The 21,468-nt window shown below is 45.1% G+C and overlaps 1 protein-coding gene across 6 annotated transcripts in view; it reads left to right on the top strand.

Annotated features, from left to right (window-relative positions):
* Positions 1-2,281: 2,281 nt before the first annotated feature.
* Positions 2,282-21,468, top strand: part of RAVER2 (ribonucleoprotein, PTB binding 2) — an 88,359-nt gene continuing 69,172 nt past the window's right edge. For all 6 annotated transcript variants that reach the window (XM_051999509.1, XM_051999506.1, XM_051999507.1 and 3 more), the window contains exon 1: positions 2,282-2,560. In XM_051999509.1, the coding sequence (XP_051855469.1) occupies positions 2,297-2,560 (264 nt within the window). In that variant the 5' untranslated portion in view covers positions 2,282-2,296. The remainder of the gene's footprint in view (positions 2,561-21,468) is intronic.

Below are 21,468 nucleotides of genomic sequence, written 5' to 3'. Positions count from 1 at the left end.
ATCGTATAATCTTGTTATTGCCATGTATAATGATCTCCTGGTTCTGCTCACTTCCCTCAGCATCAGTTCCTATAAGTCTCTCCAGGCCTCCCTGAAATCCTCCTGCTCATCATTTCTTACAGAATAATATAGAACAATAATATTCCATAATATTCATATACCATAACTTACTCAGCCGTTCTACTGATGGGCAGCCGCTCAGTTTCCAGTTCCTTGTCACTACAAAAAGGGCTGCCACAAACTCTTTTACACACATTTCCCTTTTTTATGATCTCTTTGGGATACAGGCCCAGTAGAGACCTTGCTGAGTTTGATAGCACCGTTCCAAATTGTTCTCCAGTGACCAGTAGGATCAGTTGACAACTCCACTAGCAATGTATTATTGTCTCAGTTTTCCCCACATCCCCGCCAACATTTAGCCTTATCTTTTCCTATCATCTTAGCCAATCTGAAACGTATGAAATGGTACCCCAGAGTTGCCCAAATTTGCATTTCTTTAATCAATAGTGATTTAGAGCTTTTTTATAATATGACTAGGAATAAATTTAATTTCATCGACTGAAAATTGTTTATTTTCTTTGGCCATTTATCAATTGGGGAATGACTTGTGTTTTTATAAATCTGAGACAGTTCTTTATGTATTTTAGAAATGAGGCCTTTATCAGAGCCACTTTTTTCCTTGCTCTGGTCATTTTCTTCAGTGTTCCCATGTCTACAATGCTCTCCCTTCTCCTCTCTGATCACTGGCTTCCCTGGCTTCCTTTAAGTTGCAGCTAAAATCCCTCCTTCTACAGGGAGACTTGCTCCATTCCTCTCCATTCTCAAGCCTCCCTTCTAGTAATTATTTTCTATTTATCCTCGATAGACCTTGCTTTGATCTATTTGTATGTTGTCTCCCTCATTACAGCATAAACTTCTCAATGGCAGAAACTGTGTCTTGCCTCTTTTCGCATCCCCGGTGCTTAGCACAGTGTCTGGTACATAGTGGGTGCCTGATAAATGTTGATTGACTTTTAAGGAAAAAGTGCCCAAGCCAACCCACAGTTTCTGTCCCTTTCTGAATTTTCTCCCTCATTCTCCTCCAAACACTCTCTCTTCCCTACTCTGTATTGGTCTTTATACCTCCCTTTTACAGGCCGAATTCCCCGCCTCGAATGTGAGCTCCTTGTGGGCAGGGGCTTTTCCCCCTCTGCCTGTATCTGAGCACTTAGTTCTGGGCCTGGCCCAGAGGAGATGCTTTCTTGACTTGTTTAGGCTTCTAAGGTGCCTTCCACACTAAGAGGCCTTCTGAGCTCTGCATTCCTAATGACCCACCCCCCACATCCTGGTTCCCAAGGCCAGGGAAGTCTCTTGCTCCCACATCCTAGGTCCTCAGAACTTGGAGGGCAAGGCAGAGCAGGGGGGGCAGGGCAGGGGCAGAGACAGAGGGGCAGAGGTGGAGGCGGGAACAGAGGGGCAAAGACTGGGGCAGAGAAGTAGAGGCAGAAGGTCCAGAAAAGGGGAGAGGGGCAGGGATAGAGGGGCAATGGGATAGAGAGGAAGAAGCAGAGGGGTACCACAGAGGCAGGGGGGCAAAACCTGGGGAAGAGAGCCAGAGGAGCAGAGGCACAGGGGAGCAGGGGGTGCAGAGAGGCAGAGGCAATGGGGCAGAAAAATAGAAGCAGAAGGTAGGGGGACAAAGGGGCAGAGGTGGGGACTGAAAGGCAAAGAAGGGGCAGAGGGGCAATGGGGCAGAGAAGTCGAGGCAGAAGGCAGGGGGGCAGAGGGGTAGAGGCGGGGACAGAAGGGCAAAGACTTGGCAGAGAGGCAATGGGGCAGAGAATCGAGGCAGAAGGCAGGGGGGCAAAGGGGCAGGGGCAGAAGCAGAGGCGGGGACTGAAGGGCAAAGAAGGGGCAGAGGGGCAATGGGGCAGAGAAGTGGCGGGAGATCGGCAGAGCCCGGTCCCTCCCCTCCCCCAGGCAGCTGGCACAGGTGGGAGGCTGGGCCGTCCCGGGGCGCTCCCACAGCGCGGCCAGCGGGGTGCGGCGGGGGCGCGGGGGGCCGGGAGGAGGCGGGGGCGGGGCGGGGCGGACTCTCCCCCTCTCCTCCTCCTTCCTCCGCCCTCGCCAGCCCGCGGCGCCGCCTCCGCCCCGCCGCCGCCTTTCTTCCCTTAGCTTCCCTTCCGCGGCGCTCGGCTCGGCCTCCTGGGCTCGGGCCCCGCTCCTGCCCCGCAGCCCCGCCGGGCCTCCCGGGCCCTCGAGCTCTCGGGCGCGGCCGCAGCCGGGAGGGACAGGGGCGATCGGGAGCCGCGGGAACATGGCGGCGGCCGGGCCGGAGCGCGAGGAGGCGGCGGCGGAGCCCGAGGAGCCGGGGCTGGTCCCCGCGGCGGCTCCGCAGCCCCCGCCCGAGGCCCCCCCAGCGGCCGAGGCGCCGGAGCAGCCCGAGCCCCCGGAACCCCCGGAGCCCCTGGAGCCCCTGGAGGCCGACGAGGTGGCGCGGAGGCTGCAGAGGACCCGACGCGAGCTGGGCAACCGCAGGAAGGTGCTGCTGCGGAACCTGCCGCCCGACACGCACAGCCAGGTGAGCCCCCGCCGGGCGCCCCCGCCCCGGCGCCCCGAGCCGCCCCGGGGCCCGAACCCCCCCCCCCCTCCCCCGATCCTCGATGCGCCCAGCTGGATAACGAAAGGGTCGCCCGGGATAGTCTCCGATGGCGTCTTAGATGCCAAGATCTAAACTTGGGCGCTCACTTCCCCACGCGGAACCTCAGTTTCCTCCTCTGTATAATGAGAGGGCCAGGCGGGCTGGTCCCCCCGGTCCCTTGCGGCTCTAAAATTCCGAGATTCTGTGAGTCGGGCAGGCGCTCCCCGATTCGGAGCCCCTTTCCTCATCAGTGAAATCGGAGGCTAGATTGCCTGGCCTCTGCTGGCCTCCCGAGTCACCGGGTCCGTGTTTCCATGAACTTGGGCAGTCCCCTCCCCACTCGAGCCTCAGTTTCCCCATCTGTAAAATGAGGGGGGAAGGGCGGCTGAAATGATTTCCCACGACTTGACGAGCCCTTTGACTTGGGTGCACAGACTGCTATCGGAGCAGACAGAGGCCGGCAGGACCTCCAGGTCCTTCCGGAGCTCACATTTTGTGTTCTAAAATAGTGCGTTAGTCAGATAGCCTCCCCACTCTGTGGTCAAAGCTGCCTTCCTGCTCCCCGGCCTCCTCCAGTGTAAGGCCGGTTCCGGGCTCCCCCCTCTCAGTCCACCTGACACAGCTGCCGATGGTGGGGAGGCCAGGTGACCACTCCCTCGGGCTGGAAACTTCAGCCACTTCCTATTGTTTGTGGAGGAAATGCCCTCCCCCCCATCACCCGACCTGAGAATTGGAAGAGACCCCGGCCCGAGGGGGTCCATACTCCAGTACAGCCCACCAGTGCTCACTGGGCCTCTGCCCGGAGGTCTCCAACTTCTACCTCTGGAGGGACTCACTCCTCCCAATGTCACCATGGTTGCCGGGAAGTTTCTTCCTGATGTGAAGCCCCTTGTTAGTGGGGGCCTGTCCTAGGGGGACAAAGAGAGAATGGGGAAAAGGAAAAGGGATAAACAACTTCTGTTAAGCAACTACTAAATGCCAGGCACTGCTCTGAGTGCTGGTTACTCCTGCTAATTACTAAGCCATTCCATCCCAGAAACAGCCCTTCAACTTAAGTGTTATTCCCTCCATTTTACAATAGAGGAAACTGAGGCAGGCAGGGTAAGTGATTCCTTCAAGGTTATACAGCTAGTAACTGTCTGAGGCTGGATTTATTTATTTATTTATTTTTTTGGTCTTCCCTTCTCCAAGGTCAGTGTTCTAGCTACATCAGGGACCGTCCAGCCCAGCCCTTTGGGATGGGGAAACTCGAGGTCCCCAAAAGATTACTGACTTCTAGCTTGGCATTTCGGCTCTATCCTGCCTTTCCATCTTGATGTCCCCCCCAACCTGCACCCTTCCCTTTGCAGACCGTCTCCATGGCGCCTGACATGTTCTCCCTTCTCACCCCCATCTTGTCGGATGCTCGGCCTCCTCCAGCCTTCTGGAAGAAAAGTCCTTCTCTTGTCCCCTGTCAGAGATGTTCTCAGTGGCCATCAGTCAGCTTTCCCTAGTTTATCCTCCCACCTCACCCTATCCCCATGCCCAAATAATAGAAAGTTCTTAAAGCTTGTTTGGTTTTTGTATTTGAGTATAAGGAGGCAACCCCCAAACCAGGGAGCCTTGGGTACAGCTCCGGGCAAGTCATTCAACCTGTATCAGTGGGGAGAATTTCCTTATTTTGGATTTCCTTATATCAGTCTCTTTTCCTGTCCCAAGTGACTGCCAAGTGGTTGGCATATAGTAGGCACTTAATAAATGCTCACTGGGTTGGACTGGACCAGAAGAAAGATTAGCATTAGGAGCAAATGAATGAAAAGGGAATATGAGGAAACCCTTCTTAACCATTAATTTAGATCCCAAGTGGAATGGGGTACCTCTGCAGGGACTGAACTCTCCTTCACTCTTAGCTGAAGGAACTGAGGATAGATAGACTGGGAAGAGAAGATAGTGCATGGGGGGTGGGGGGCAAGGAGACAGTTGTACAGCTGGGAGTATTTGAAAGGCTTTCTTGTGGAAGAGGGATGAAGCTTGTTCTCCTGGGGATGGGCTCAGGAGCAATGGGTGGAAGTTGTTAGAGGAGAAGATGCAAAGGAAAAAGAAACTGCTAATGATGAGAGCTCCCAAAGTGGACTGGACTAAGCTGGCTGGCTGGGTTGGGTTGAGGTGGGATAATATGGGATGAGTTGGGAGGGATGGTTTGGGATGAGTTGAGATGGGATGGGATGGGATGGGATGGATTGAGATGGGATGGGATGGGATGGGGCTAGGAATGTTTGAGATGGATTGAGATAGTATGGCATGGAGTGGGATGGGTTGAAATGGGTTGAGATGGGATGGGATGGGATGGGATGGGATGGGCTACTTGGGAGGTAGGATATCTAGAAACAAATAAGTTGGCCAATCACATGTTGGGGATGTTGTCAAGTCTGCAGGCATTCATTTTCTCCTGTGTTCCGTACAGTGTACTGCAATAAAGATACTCGTTCTGGGGTGGATTGGCTAATAATATGCATTCACATTTTCTTTAGTGCTTCAAGATTTACCATACATACATGGCTCATGATATTTTTATGAGATGGTCATGCAATATGATTTTACCCATTTTACAGATGAGGGAAATTTAGTGAGGTTAAGGAACTTATCGAAAATCCCTAATAATATGTATCAGAGCAAGGATTCCAACGTGGGCCTGTCATGAGCCCACTCTAGAGCTCTTTCCATAGTAGCACTCGATTTTGGGGGGCCTTTCCAGGTTTTAATGCTGCAGTTCTGGATCCCGCTGGTTCTCTTGGAGGTCTGAGAACAAGGTTGGGATGTTTAGTGAGAGCCACACCCCTGAAGTCATTGGACACTTTGGGAGAGATGGTTTAGCTTGTGGAAGAGCTCCCAGAGAAGCTGAGAGGCTGGGGGTGAAGGGAAGAGGTGAGTTTTTAACTTCCATCTCCTTGTCACAAGGCTAGGAGCCTGAGTCTTTGCTCTTTGGCGGAAGTTGGGAGGTAGTGGGGTGGTAATAAAAAACATAATAGTAATTAGCACTTAATTTTATTTGATTTTTACTACTACCTTGGAGGGAAGTACTATTATCATCTCCATTTTACAGATGAGGATACTGAGAGGAAACTTTGCCTAGCAAATGACAGAATATTTCTGAACACAGAAGTCCCGATTTAAACCCCATTTCTGTCTCTTTTTTGTCATTGTAGCTTTTTATTTACAAGATATATGCATGGGTAATTTTTCAGCATGGACAATTGCCAAACCTTTTGTTCCAACTTTTCCCTCCTTCCCCCAACCCCTTCCCCCAGATGGCAGGTTGACCAATACATATTAAATATGTTAAAGTTTATGTTAAATCCAATGTATGTATACATGTCCAAACAGTTATTTTGCTGCACAAGAAAAATCGGTCTCTGAAATAGTGTACAATTAGCCCGTGAAAGAAATCAAAAATGCAGGTGGGCAAAGGTAGAGGGATTGGTTATGGTTCCTAGTGGTTCACACTCTAAATCCCATCTCTTTATGTACTCCGTGCACCTTGGAGTTTCCCATCTATAAAGATTCGGGGCCAGCCGGTTTCTCGGGGGCCATCTTCTTTCCCTCTGGGCTGCCCGGATCCCTCCCCACTGGGATTCCCAGGAGGGCTGAAGACTAGGGGGTGTTGATCTCAGATTAGCCATATCCGTTCTTAGTTGGTGTTGGAGCCTGGGCTGGGAGCTGCTTTTGGGATGGGAAGGAGATGATCTTCTAGAAGCATGAGCCTGTGGGGGCTCTCTCCCCCCGAAGTGGGAATGGGTTTGCATTGGTAACATCCATATCCATCCTCATTCTCCCCACTTCCCCTTTGCCAGAATCGGCCGGGCTGGCTTTGTAGTTTCTGGCCGCCAAGGGGGATGCAGCTAATATGGAATTACCCAGTAGGCTTTAAAAAAAGAAGAGAAGAAGAACCTTTTTCATTAGAATGAGGGTAGAGGCTGCAAGGAAACCAGCTTGTCACTGTCCGGCCCAATTCCCAGTCCTGGGTGCAAACCCATGGAAACGGGTATCACGCACGAAGACAAGCCTTTTGGAGAAAAGCTTATCTATTTCCAGCTCTCCTCGTATCTATTTCCAGCTTTCCTCTGCTAGTTATTCTCCTCCCGTGGTTCTGAAAGGCAGCAAGGTTACTCAGTCTCTAAAATGCCGTCCTTCGTGCTAGGAAGACCCCAGTTCTTCTCTAAATTCTTACTAGATATGTGACCCCGGGCAAGTCACATAATCAAGCCTCAGTTTACTCCTCTGAATGTTTAGAACACCTGTTGTTATAAGGATCGAATGAGACAACAGATGTGAAGCAAAATGCTATGGAAATATTCTCAGATTTAAAAGTAATTTTACTGATAGTTTTGAAAATGATATTATCAGGGCAGCTGGGTGGCACAGTAGATTGAACACCAGCCCTGAAGTCAGGAGGATCTGAGTTCAAATCTGGTCTCAGACACTTAACACTTCCTAGCTGTGTGACCCTGGGCAAGTCACTTGACCCCAATTCCCTCAGCATTAAAAAAAATATATATATGTTATCATTCAGCAAATGATAGTTTAAGAAACCTGTGACTTCCTCTAGTACTGGTCTCTTATAAACTTTTTTTTCTTGCCAAAATTTAAAAACCCCAAGTCTTTTAAGCTGATTAGTATTTTAGTAAGATAATAAAAAACCTTATAAAAGAGGAAGGGAGGTCCATTTGAGATTTTTTTTTTTTGGGGGGGGGGGGTGAAGCAAATCCTAACCCAGACTTGCACAGCTCCTAAGGATCAAGGGTCTGAGACTGGATTTGGACTCCTGGCCCCTTGACTTGTAAGGAGCGCTCTGTCCACTTCCACACCTAGTGGCCCCGAGACATCTTTGAAATAAAGCGATTTTCTTGCCTTTATGCTGCCATCTTTTGGATGAATCTGACAGTGTTGCCTAGTGAAAGCCCTCGAGACATCTGTTAGAACGAACAGATAAGTAGTCCCAAAATTCACAGCGAAGGATTCCTAATGAGCACTCCCACCTTGTGTTTTTCCTTTGGTTCTAGGATCCCATGAAACTCTGAAAAAAGAGAGTTGGTTAGATCCTGTCCTGAGGAAGACCCTTCCTGCTCCCCCTCCCCATAACTGGTCCTTACCCTTGTTAAGCTGGCATGAAGTGGGGGCAGTAGGGCATGAGTGCCCACCTCTGGAGCTCTCCATCCTGGAAACAGAACTATCACATGGAAACTTGGTTTTACAATGCTCTGGGCTACTTGAAAACAGCCTGATTGTGCCTGTGTGAGAAAAGGACTTCTTTTAAGGTCTTCCTTGCTTGCGGTATTAATTAGAATGGTTAACATGTTCTTTCTGGGAAGAAAGGCTTGTCTTAACGATCTGCCCAGTCCCGGACATGGAAGGTTGAAGACTTTATTTACAAGTTGTTCTCACGATCGCCGTACGTAGCATCTCCTAACTCCTTCGCTGAGGCTCCTGGGACCCTGTATTCCACGAACCCCTGCAGCACTGAGAGAGTAACCCTTAATTTAACACTTAATTATCTTCTCTCTTTGGGCCTTCCTTATTTTGTCTTTTTCCAATCTCCAGGATAATAATAAGCAGCATAATTCATTTTGCATAATGACTTACAGATCACTTTCCTGACAACAAGCCAGCGAATTAGGCAGGACAATTATCATTATCTCTGTTTTACAGACGAGGGAACAACTGGAGGTTTGGATGATTTAATTAAGTGAAGATTCGCTTCCTAACCTCAAGTGCGTGGTGCTCTCGCTCTGTGAGCTCTGGGAGAGCCACAAACTTTCGGGCTGACCCACTTTGGGCCTCTTGGAGATGGTTACCCAGGGTAGGGCTGTGGTACTAACCAAATGATGGTGTGTAATGATAAATTATGGCTGAATGGATGAGTGAAAGAAAAAGCTTTTCTGAAGCATTTATGGAAGGCGCCATAGATACATGGAAGATAAACGTCCTCGCCCCTCGGAGACCTTACATTCTAATGGGGGGAGACAACACACATGCAAAACAATGTCTAGTAAGTGCATGTTAGGGTACAAGCATGGTGTTATGTGACATGTGGGAGGTACCTGGGAAGGCCCCTTTAATGTCCATTTGAATTGGATGTTAGGGGCTACAGTGGACCCGGGCTTGAATATCAGTTCTGTCACTTGCCAGATGAACTTGAGTAAATTTTTTCAGTTCTGTGGGCCTCAGTTTCCCTATTTGTAAATGAGGGGTTTGGTCTTGATGGCTTCTCAAATCTCTTTGAGCTTCAGATCTGTGAGCCTCCAAATTCCCAGGGAGGCTTAGGGCCAACAAAGGCATCAAGACAGGACAGTTGATGCTGTTGCTTGGGGCCAGTGAGGAAAACCTTTAGCCTGGAACATAAGCTGTGGAGAATTCTTCCTGTGGGTCCTCATAGTATCACAGATCTAGAACTGGAAAGACTCTTCAAACCAGTTGGTGTTCTCCATCATTAGACTGAAAGCTCCCTCAGGGGAGATGACTCTACTTTTGTCCACAAGTCTTTATCCTAGTGCCTTCTCCTTGGTAAGCACTTCAAAACTGATCATGGATGATGGATGGTCTAATTCTTCCATTTTACAGATGAGGAAATTGAGGCAAGTCATGTAGCTTGACTGCTAAGGTCACACAGATAATAACTGTCAGGGGTAGGATTTGAACTCAGGTCACAGGAACATAGATGTAGAGTCAGAAGGAACCTCTGAGGTCTTTAGTAAGCTCTCTTCCCCTTATACTATGGTGCCTCGTACTACTCTCTGTAAGGCTGGATGGAAAGATGGGGCCAGAGAAAAAGGAGTCGGGAAAGGTAGACAAAGGAAGCTAAACTTTTATTCAAGTGGGGAATCTAGGAAGGATGTGGTCAGGTCTGTGTGAAAGGAAGATCTGTGTGGCAATAGTACGCGGGACGGCGGCCGGCCAAGGTGGGGGGAAGCAGAGGCGCTGCATAAATGCTTTTTTCATCCAGTTATTCATTTGCTCATTCGTACTGAATGAGAAGCGCCCTCTTCTCCTAGCCTTTCTCCAAGAGGACAAAACTGAGTCTGAGCTCAACTTTGTAGCTCATTTAATCCTCTGCACATGTTAGTGCATCTTTGCTTAATTAAATTAGCTCCATTTCTGGAGAGGGGTGGTTTGCAATAGCGGCAGATGAATCAGAAGAGAAACAAGGGGACCAGGACGCAAGTTATAGCAGGACTCGTTGGGTGATCGGACGGGCAAGGAGGGGAAGAAGGAAGGGCAGTGGGATGGATGGAGGGAGCCGTGGATGGCCCATGGATGGAGGGAGCACTGGTCCAGCTGGCAGCTGATTGGCAACCTAGGAAGCTGTTAGAGGGGGAAGATGACAAGCTCTTTTGCCTTTTTTTGTATACCCAGTGCTTAGGAGAGAGCCTGGCCCAAGGAAGTTCCGTGCTGTTTCCCTAGCAAGAGTGAAGAGTGGGAAGTAGCAGCTGTGAAAGCTGGGAGGAACTGTGGGGACGCGGTGCACCCCCTGGGCCACTGCCCAGAACTTCCTTCAGAATTTACCTTGCTCTTGCGGATACGAAGGATCAGAGGCGGCCCGAGACAACAGCTCCTGGGCTGGCCTCTTCCTTGCCCCCCACATCGACTTTGACTGGCTGGTGTGTGGGACCACCCGGACATTGCTTCCCAGTGTACGCGAGAGAATGAGCTATGGGCTACGGGATGGCTCTCTTGCTGTCTCTCTGAAGATCCATTCCTGGATAAGGTAGCTCCTTTGGGAGAAGATGCAGATCCTCAGGGACACCTGGAGAGAGACTGCAAAAGGCAGGGCCTCGTGTGATCTTTTTCTACCTTAGCCCACCCCCAACCCCAGACTCCCATAGGGTCTTACCTGAGTCTTGGGTGTGTTGGCCTTTTGAGCAATCTGCCAGTCACACGGCCTCAATAAATGTTTCCTGACCAACTAACTGCTTCAGGAAAACCATAGGTCTGTCTGCCACCACCTCAGCCTACCCCAGGGAGGCAGTGGGGAAACAGATGAAAGCCCACTGTCCCAGCCCTCAACACAGTGCCATTTTCCCTTGGCGGCCCCAGTGGACCATCCAGCTAGATGGGTTATGTAGGGCCAGGCCCGTAGAGGTAAGGTCTGGAGCTTGGAAGTGTGGGGTCCTAGACAGTAATTGAAAGCCTGGGGAGAGAGAGGGATGGAGAAGGGAAGGACAGGCAAGGGATGAGGTCTCTTTCGAACATGTTGAGCTTGAGATGCCTACGGTGGAACTTATGCTTTAAAACGTCCAGTTAGCAGTTGGAGGTTACAGGACTGGGGCTCTGGGGAGAGGCTAAAATTGGATCTACAGATCTGGGAGTCATCTACATAGATGATAATTGGACCCATGGGAGCTGCTGAGATTGTGAAAAGAATGGTAGAGAAAAGGAAGAAGGGGCACAAGACGGAGCCTCAGGGGTGCCCACGGTAATGAAGGTGACAGGGAAGATAGATAGGGGGAGAGCCGGGAAAGAGCAGTGTGTCTACAAGGGTGGGAAAGGTGGTTGGCAGGGACAAGTGCTACAGAGCAGCCAAGAAAAGACACTGGAGAAAGGCCGTGACATTTGGCAGTTGAGGGATTGCTGGTTTGGGCCATTAGAGGTGGCTTTTGGTGGTTTTGGTAGTGGGGCTGGTGATAGTGATGGTCGCTCATGCCCCACAGACCAGTGACATCACAAGGGGGATGTCTTCACTTGCTTGTGGATTGATTAGGGATATCTGAGAAACTCAGTGGAAAAACTCACTGAGGGCTAAAGAAGGCAGCAAGGTGGCATAGTGTGCTGAAAGGGAGACTGAGTTCGAATCCAGCCACAGACACTTACTAGCTGTTTGACTTTAGGTAAGTCATGCAGAGCAGTCCACCAAAGCCCAGGTTTCTTTCTGCACAGTGAAGCTAATAATAGCACCTTCCTCTCAGGGCTGTTGGGAAGATCAAATGAGGTTATATTTGTAAAACTCACTGCAGCCTTAAAGCATTATGCACATTATAATAATATTATTATTAGAGGTTGACAAAAAAACTTTGCTCTCATTTAGCTCACGTGATCCACATTTTTCAGGCCATGTGCACTCCTGTTTTGGCTTAAATATTTTGTGTGTGTGTGTGTGTGTATGCGTGTGTGTGCGTGTGTGTGCGTGTGTGCATGTGTGTGTGTGTTTAAAATTTCTTCTTGCATTGTCTAGAAAAAAACATGCATCTAATAGTATTCCTTGGAGGAAGTAATTTGATAAATCAGCAACAACTGGGTCTTAGAATTTGTCTCTGGAGATGCTGGGGAAGTTTCCAGACCATAAAATCTTCATGAGAAATGCCAGATATTGTCATTTTCTTCCTAGAGATCTTCTCTAAACTGGTGGATATTAATTAAGATCTAACTGGGCTTTAAGAAATGGGAATAGTCGAGAGCAGGACTTCTTCAACTTTTTCCACTCACAATCCCTTTTCACCCAAGAAATTTTTTGGTGACCTTAGGTATATAGACATATAAAATAGGTATACAAGTCAGAATTTCATACCCCATCTTGAACCACAATTTAAGAAGCTTTGGTCTAGATGAGCTGAGGATACAACATGGCAGATACAAAAAAGCTGATTTTAGTCAGGAACACCTGAGTTCAAATCTCACCACAAGAACTCAGTGCCTGTGGTCAAGTTACCTGAATTCTTAGAGCCCCAGACACTTCTCCAGGACTCAAGATGGCAAATATGGAGTCTTTGAATCCCAGCATTTGAGAGTTGGGAGAGATTTTAGTTGCTTTGTAGTCCATTCCCTTCCTGGAAGGAACCCTTGCTAGAGCACACATGACCCAGTAAATTAAGTGCTCAGGAACCCAGCTCCTTCCCAACTACCTCATCCTCCCTGCTGTGAATATGCTTGTATTTATTCACTTGCTGTTCATGCCTCCATTATTTATGTGTGTCCTTGTCATCTCCTGCCTCAGAATGTCCAGGCTTTGCCAGTGAGGATTATTCCTTTCGTTGTATTTCTATCTCCGGCTCCAAGCCTAGCGAGCCCTTAGCCCAGAGTGGATGCTTAACAAATACTTGTTGATTGATCGGTTGGATGGCTGGAGGTCACTCTTTATGAGGCGGCCGTCTTTGCTGTCCGGCTTTACGAGGGGTATTATGGGGAACTTGTCATCTCCGCTCCTAAATGGCTAACATGGGATCTAACGATATTGTACGATCCCCAGGAAGCGTTAGATAGTATCGCAATTTGCGGGGTTTGAGCTTCAAATGAAACAAAGTGATTTTTCTAAGGAGCTGGGGCTGCTCGAGGTATATAATGTGTATCGTGAAAGATATATTGTTATTGTTATTTTCCTCACAAAGTAACAGTTACATCTCAGGTCTGAGAGAAGTGAGCAAATCCATACCCCGCATCCTGCACTTTGCTCGCTGAGTCAGGATTGATGGCGATCGTGACTGTTTAAGCAACTTCTATTAACGAGAGCGGAGAACGTTAAGGATTGGGAGTCAATTACATACATGATCTCATTTGATTCCCACAACAGGCCTGTGAGTCTGCTACTGTTATGGACCTTCTTTTACAGATGAGGAAACTGAGAATCAGCTAAGTTAGTCCAGGTCACCCAGGCTGCGGAGGGGAGATTGGGGAAAGCAGGGTTTGAAACCAGGCCCTTCTGACCCCTAATTTCCCTGTTATCCATTAGGCCATCCTACCTTTGGATTCTAAAATGCATCCAAACAGTGAGTTCTACACTTTGCTTTTTCCACTATAATAGATGAGATCATTTTAAGACTAATTTATTTTTTTCCTTTTTTTCTTATTATATTTTTAAAATTTTTTAATAATTTTTTATTGACAGAACCCATGCCAGGGTAATTTTTTACATTATCCCTTGCACTCACTTCTGTGCCGATTTTTCCCCTCCCTCCCTTCACCTCCTCCCCCAGATGGCAAACAGTCCTATACATTTTGAATAGGTTACAGTATATCCTAGATACAATATATGTGTGCAGAACCGAACAGTTCTCTTATTGCACAGGGAGAATTGGATTCAGAAGGTAGAAATATTAAGACTAATTTAAAAAGTTTTTTTTTTCAATTGTTATATTTTTCTATCACCTTCATTGCCTAACCTGTCCATCTCTGCTCCTCCTCTTCCCCACAGTCCGTCAATGCCAAGTAATTCAGACTGAAAAGGAAAGGGGAAGGGGAGAGTCAGCAGCATCCACAAGTCAGCTGAGTCTGACAGGAATGGGTCTATAGAAGGCAATTTCTTTGAAAACACAAAACCCCTCTTTGAATATGAGCCTTCTGCTTCGGTGAATGTGGTTGTGTTCTTCATGATCGGGATTTGTTTGTTGTAATATGTACAGCGCAACCTTATTAGTCTGGGATTGTTAGAAAATGGGTATTTACCAAGGGTATCCTCTGGGCCGGCTTTGGGCACCTTCCTTTGTATCTGGTGCCCACAAGGCCCACAAGGAGCACTTGGTAAATGCTGGATGATTGACTGACTGTGCTGTTTGGGGATACCAAGAAAGGCAAAGTCCCCTATAATGGCCCATGTGAGTTATCTTGGGAGGAAGGAGAAAGGAGTCTTGGGAAAAGCCCAGCATTCATTTTCCTGAACAGATCTAGAATGAGATGTTCCCTCCCCCACCGCTGGTCAAAATCTTTCCCTTCCTCAATAGAGGTAACTTTCTGGGGCTGAAGCAAAGTCCATCTTATATAATAACTGAAAGGAAAATGAAGCAGCTTTCTTTTTTCAAATATACCCATTTATATAAACAGGTGCTAGTAAAAAAAAAATGAAGTAAGAATGCACATTATATCTGTATTCCATGATGGAATTCTAAGTAAAAATGAGTTTTAAAAATATTCTGAGAATAATTTCTTAGCATTGAAATAGAATTTTTAAAACTTTTGATAAAATGCTTTCACTGTAATGGAACAAGCTTTTCTTAAGTGCCAGCTGTGTGTCAGACTCTGCCAATAGAAAGATAAAAATAAACAAACAAAACCAGTTCTTGCCCTCAAGGAATTTACATTTTATTTGCTGGGATTGGAGGAATAGAAAATGAATTGATAGAAAATGAAATATAAAATATTTCATAAGTTTCACAGTGGCCACCACTTATCCCAGTAGCACAAGTAGGGACAGGCCATAATTGTTATTATTATTCTGTATTTGACAATCCCCAAGGATATGAACATTGCCGGGTAGAAGGAACAGAAAGAGAGGATTGTATATGAAATTGCAGATCTTTGTTGTGGACTGCTTGAATTATTAAAAAAAAAATGTACACACCAAATTCAACATACTAGTTTCAAAAATAGCCTGTTTGCCTTTTTCTCCTTCTGAACTTTCTTCTCTTCTATGTATTTAAGAATTTTTTTTTAATTAAAAAAAATTAAAAATCTCTTTTCTTCTATTTCAATCCCCCTCCCCATTGGATAAAAAACCCTTAAAGCAAATATACATGGTTGAACAAAATAATTCCCCTAATTTAAAAAATTGTGATATATGTGTATTTATATGTTCGTATATACTTATGTGTGTAGGTTGCATGTATATACATACGTGTGTAATAGGTTTTTGTACGTTGTACATATGAGTACACATATGTGTACATTTGAGATAGATGCTCATGTATGTAATGGCAGTCAGGCCAGGATGGAAAAGAAATACCTATCTGGTTTTTATTTTAGTTATTTTTAAAACTGAAAAAGGTAAAAAAAATTATATCAACTAATTATAGTGTGTATGCAATGTTTATATAAATGTTATACATGTTTATATGTAAATATATATGAATGTGTATATGTATACACACACCTGTACATTATATATATATATATAATGTACAGGTGTGTGTATGCGTGTGATATTTTAGATTGTACTCTAACTTTATTATCTTTCTCTCAGGAGATAGGCAATATATATGTTTTAGCATTGGTCCTTTGGAGCTCTTCAGTCTTTGAAAGTTATTGCTCTTTACAGTGTTGTTATTGATATAAACTTTTCCTGATTCAGTTCACTTTCCTCTGATCAATTCATCCAATCTTCCCAGATTTCATCATCTCTTATGGCATAGGACTGTTCCTCTCAATTCATGTATCATAACTTGATCACCCCTTCCCCATTTTATAAGCACCCCCATGGGTCTCTTTTCTATCTTTTGGGCATCATTATCACTAGATTCTCCCTTCACTCCAATTCTATCCTCCTCCCCTTAAAAACTTCTTATAACATGAGCATAATTAAGCAAAATATGTCCAAGTGTCTCAAAATGTGTATTTCATTCTGCACTGTTATTCCATCAGCTTTCTGTCGAAAGGTTCTGCCTGTTTCATCTTCAGCCCTCCGAGATTATGATTGGTCATTGCCTCTTTTCTTTAGTATTTTGACTAGTTTTTCATTGCACTGTTGCAGTCTTTGTGGATATTGTTCTTTTGGTTCTCCCCACTTCCCTGTGTATCAGTTCATACAGGTGTCTGGCTCAGTCATCTGTGATGTTCCATTAAACTCATATAAGCAAATTTGTTCAGCCATTCTTCAGCAGATGGGCATTTCTTTAGTTTTCTGTTGTTTTGATATTAAAAGAAAAGTGTTCTTATGAATATTTTCATACATCTAGGTCTTTGGGGACAGGTCATTCTTATGAACAAATGAGTATATGATGGGGTTTGGCTCGGGGAGGGACAGAACAGACTGTAAAATATAACACTTTGGCCAAGCTTTGAAAGAAACTAGTGGTGCTGTCCCGTGGACCTGACAGGGGAGTGTGTGTGTGTGTGTGTGTGTGTGTGTGTGTGTGTGTGTGTGTGTGTTTGAGTTTTGGGGGCTGCTTGTGCACAGTCCAAGAGCTAAGAGGTAGATGCTCACAAATGTAGTGGCAGCCAGGGCAGGACAGAAAAGAAATACCTACGTGGTTTTTATTTCAGTTATTTTTAAAACTGAAAAAGGTAAAAAAATTATCAACTAATTATAGTCTTTAAGAAAATTATATAATTAGAGGAAGGCACAGATATGTCATGCGAATGAGAAGGCATGGATAGCTTGAGGGAGGACTCGTGCTACTCAAATTAAAAGGGCGTGAAGCACATATGAAGCACATAATCCTTCCGGGAATGAAAGACCAAATTTGGGCAGATAATTGTGAGAAAAGAAGTCCCATTCTCTGCCCTCCAGGAATCTGGAGGTGAGCTTCTAATCACATGACAGAACTCGTGCCATACTCCACTGATACTATCTCCAAATCTCCATAGGAAAAAAAAAAAAAAAAAAACTAATTGTATCTTTTTGATTTTAGCCCAGAATATTTTGGTTCCCATTCATACAGAATTTTAAGTTTTATGAAGCAGGCATTGTAAGTATTACTATGCCCATATTTCAGATGAAGAAACTGAGTCTCATAGAAGGGAAATTATTTGCCCTTTGTCATGCACTTTGTATTGAAACCGCGTACATTTCTTCTCCTTTTTCAAAGCTCCATCATTTCTTCTGATGAAGTCCCTGAAAAAGCCTTAATTGGTTACCGCTTTGTCTTTAATTTTTGCTTCTCTCTCTTGACAAAATGTCTGAATGGAAGGTAGCAGCAACAATAGGGGCAAGTCTGAGTGGGCCTCAGAGGCCTTAGCATCTCCAACTCTTTGTTAGGGTGCCCAGTGCATTTGGAAGCCTCATTGTTGAACTGTGAATTAGGGTTCCTCTATTAAGAGGTTAATACAATGACATTTCTAGCATCTCTTCGAAATCTGTGCTTTGATGGTGCTCCTGGATCTCCCAGATGACTGAGCATGGTTTGTGAAAATATATACATTGAGATTCAGACTTCAAGGTATCCTTGACGCTCATCTCTTTTTGCCATTGCCTCATGGGGCTCACCTCCACTCACCGGATAATACACACCTTGTACACTTATTTATTTAATTTTGGCCTGGACTCTTTCCATATGGAAATTTCTGTCCCTGGTGCCCGTTGGCAACTTGTCTGGAACACAGTTTTCCAAGAGTAGCTTTGGGGTTGGGGGGAGTAGGGGGGGATGAGGTAAGAAGTCATGTGGCTTGCTAGTTATTTCAGAGCAAGTAGGTGACTCTTCTAGGACTCAAACGCTGAGATTCCTGGATCCAAAGCCAACGCTTTGTCCACTATACCACCGTGCCCGCCATGTCTTACGCATGGTGGACACTTAGCAAAATAGCCTGTTAATTAGACACCAATTAGAAAAACAAAATAACCATGTTCTACTCAGTGGTCTTGGAGAGGGGTGGATATCTCATTATACATCAAAGAGAAAATTATTGTTTTTAAACTGGGCTTGTACAAAGAAGCAAATATAGGCTTGAAGCAAGAAAAATTTCCTACTTATGTGATATCTCTTTAAGTGGAAAGGGCTGCTTCAGGGAGTATTGAGTTTCTTCTTGTAGGAGGTCTTCAGATTTATTCTGGATGACCACTGATCATGTATGTCCTAAAGGAGGTTTCACATAAGCCTAAATTAAACTAAATGCCTTCTTAGAGTATTTCCGATTCTGCTGGTGTAAGATCCGTGGTCTTTACTAGATGCTTCATTAATATCTAATTAGCAGAAGCTCTTTTGTTTTAGATGACTTCCTCAAAATCACAGTTTCTTTCATCTAAATGTTAGACAATTTATTCGTGTACTGTTTCCCCTGCAACTGAAATTTAGGAGTATTCCCCAACTCTGCGATTTTGTATTGGCAGATGGAAGGGCTCGCTTTTCAATATGATAAGGTTTCCCATTGGAAAGGATTAAAAGGAGAAAGATGGAGACTAGACCTGGAATGGCATTTCTAAGAGAACCCTTGAGTGAGGAAACGGTGTCCATTAATGTTGGTCAGTACCTTGTCTACAACATATTCTTTTAAAAAGCAGCTTGGAACTCTGGGAAAGGGGTTAAATGATGTGCCCAGGGCCACAGCTAAGATTTTCAGAAAAGGGACTTCTTAGCTCTGAGACTGCCTATCTTACATACATATATATGTATATAATATATAACTATATATTTAGTTACAGATATATAGTTATATATTATATATAATACCATATATGATATATTATATGTGATATTCATATATTAATTTCTAAAATACATTATAATAATATAGAATAAAATATAATTTTCCAACACAGAAGTTATATTTCTTTAACAACTTCCCAAAATGTATTGAAATTCTCTTTTTTAGGAATGGATGTGCTCCTGTTATTTTATCCTTATGAGGAACTCTTGGAGTAAAAACTCCCTCTGCTCATGCTGATGGGCACCTCATTAGTAACATGGTCTTAGACAGTTAGTCCCAGGATTCTGAGAAGTTAAGGGACTTGTCCATGGTCATGTGTGAGAAGGAGAACTTTGAACTTAGGTCTTTCTCTTTCTTAGGACCATCCTCTCCCAGGGCTCTCCACCTCTTCTTATCTGGATCACTTGAAAGAATAGTTTCTGACAATGCCTTACACCAGATAGGTGTTCAATCACAATCTGTTATTTCCTAAGAAATTAAAACTTCGAATTTCTCAGCGCCATAGATAGCCCGGGCCACTGTAGGGTTAGACGCTTTGTGATTCTTAGCTGGGAATTCCTCTGCTAATTTGCTCTGGCTTTTTGTTTTTCTGACCTTTAAAATTCTGTTATTTTTTGCATTTGTTGCTTTAATCTATCTTCTGTCTATCATCTATATGTGTTCTAAATTACAGGAAATAAATAGTTCAAGAATCTAGCACTGATGTCCATGACTTTCCATTAATGTTTGGTTATGGATGGAAAGTGGCGTTTTGTTCAGGGTCTGCTTTCTGAAATTGATGACTATTAAAGCTTAATGGAAAGTAAAAGGGGAAAATAGTGAATTTTCCTCAGCCCACAGCAGTAATTCTGTACTTTTGAGTGTAAATGTTGATTCTGAGACTTGTGACCCTCCAGCTGTTAGAGCAGGGCTCAATCAACCAAGTGATCAGAGCAAGTAGCCAGCAGACCCCCAGCACTATTTGGGGGAGTAGAAAGCAATTTGAGGATATCTGTTGGCCAATGGGAAATGTGGTTCTGGCTGGAGAGTAACTAAGGGGAGCACAGATGTAAGAAGCAAGCCCCGGCTTTCCCTGATATGATAGGATCCCATTCTGGACAGGACTCTTAAATGATGGCAATGGTAGGAATGATGGATTTGAGAGCGCAATATGTCCCTGTGGTGGGAGGGACTCATGACTTTGGGCTAAAATAGGAGTTTTTTGTCTCCTTCCTGTGCCCATGTGTTAGATCATATATTATATTGTGTTTAATCTGAGCATCACCTTTTTGGAAGGATATTGGAGAGCATGCAGAGGAAGGCCGCCAGCATGGTGAAGGGTCTTGAAATCAGGCCATATAAGGATCACTTAAAGAAACTGGAGATGCTTAACCTGGACAAGACTTAGTTGGAGTGTGCTAATTGTTTTTGAAGGGCTGTCACCCAGAAGGATTATAAAACCATAGATTTAGGGTTGCATGTAGGCTCAGCTAGTCTGGCAGCGCATTTTATAATCGAGAAAGGAGAGTCAGAGACTTTAGCTTACTTGGCCAAGGTCATTTAAGTCATTAAATTGTAGCCCTCATATGACTATCATCCTAGCAAGATTTATAAATTGCCTACTCAGTGCCAGGCAATAAGTCCTGGGGAGACAAGGAAAATAAAATCACTACTCTGCCCTCAAGGTCACATTCCAAGGTGATGGTGGGAGACAGGAACATGTACACATATAATACAAACAAGTCACATAAGAAAAAGCAGATGGCAATAAGCTTGGATGAAAGGGCCGCTGGGAGGACCAGGTAGATCAGAAGTTTCAAACTCAGATAGAAATGGGATCACTAAACTGTATCTCTGTGACTGCATTTTGACTTAGAAAACCCCTAGGTGACATCTTACGTCTAGTTTTATTTTCTTTATTTTGTTAAATATATCCCAATTACATTTTAATTTTTAAGCTGGGAGTGTTATGGGCAGCCTGGCCTTGTGATGGACCCCTCTATTGTAGATAGTCAAGTCAAGTCAACCAGTATTTCTGAAGCACCTACAAAGAGCCAGGTACTGTACAAAGAAAGGCAAAAACAGACCCAGAAGACACTTCCTGCTCTTGAGGAGTGCAAAGTATAAGAGGGACAACATGCAAGCAACTATGTGAGAACAATATAGAGAGAGCATAACTTGGGAAAGTCTCAGAAGAGACACTTAAGATTAAGTAGAACCAGGAAAAGCTTCTTGCAGACTTGAGCTGAGAGTGGCAGATAACTGTGGAAGCCAGGTTGTGGGAATGAGGGGAGCCTTCTAAGCATGGGGTCAGCCAATTAAACTCTCAGAAATGAGAGACAGTATCTTCTTCAAAGTATAGCAAAAAGGCCAGGGCCACTGGATCACAGAATATACAGAAGGGAGTATGAAACAGTGAGGTGGTCCATTGGATAGAGCACCAGGCCTGGAGTCGGGAAAACCCGAGTTCAAATTCAGCCTTAGACACTTATTACATGAGTGACTGGACACGTCACTTCATTCTTTTTGCTTGGTTTCCTCACTAGTAATATGAACCACAGATGGAAAGGGTGAAGCACTCTCGTATCTTGGCCAGGAAAAACACAAATGGGTCATGAAGAGTGGGATAGCCCTGAAAAACAACCAAACAATAACCAACGTAAACAAAAATGTCCCACCATGGCTTTGGGATACTTGTTGAGAGTGTTAGGAGATCTTCAATCATTTTAAGAGGAGAAAAAGATCCTGAGATGACAAAGGTTGAGATTTGTTGGAGTTCTTTTCTAAGCAATTCCTAGATTCAGCTTCATTGAGTATTCAGTGATTCCTCA

Source organism: Antechinus flavipes, chromosome 4, assembly GCF_016432865.1.
Source record: "Antechinus flavipes isolate AdamAnt ecotype Samford, QLD, Australia chromosome 4, AdamAnt_v2, whole genome shotgun sequence".
In the NCBI taxonomy this organism is placed as follows: Eukaryota; Metazoa; Chordata; class Mammalia; order Dasyuromorphia; family Dasyuridae; genus Antechinus; species Antechinus flavipes.
The sequence above is the reverse complement of the archived record's forward strand: the minus strand, read 5'-3'. Positions and strand labels throughout refer to the sequence as shown.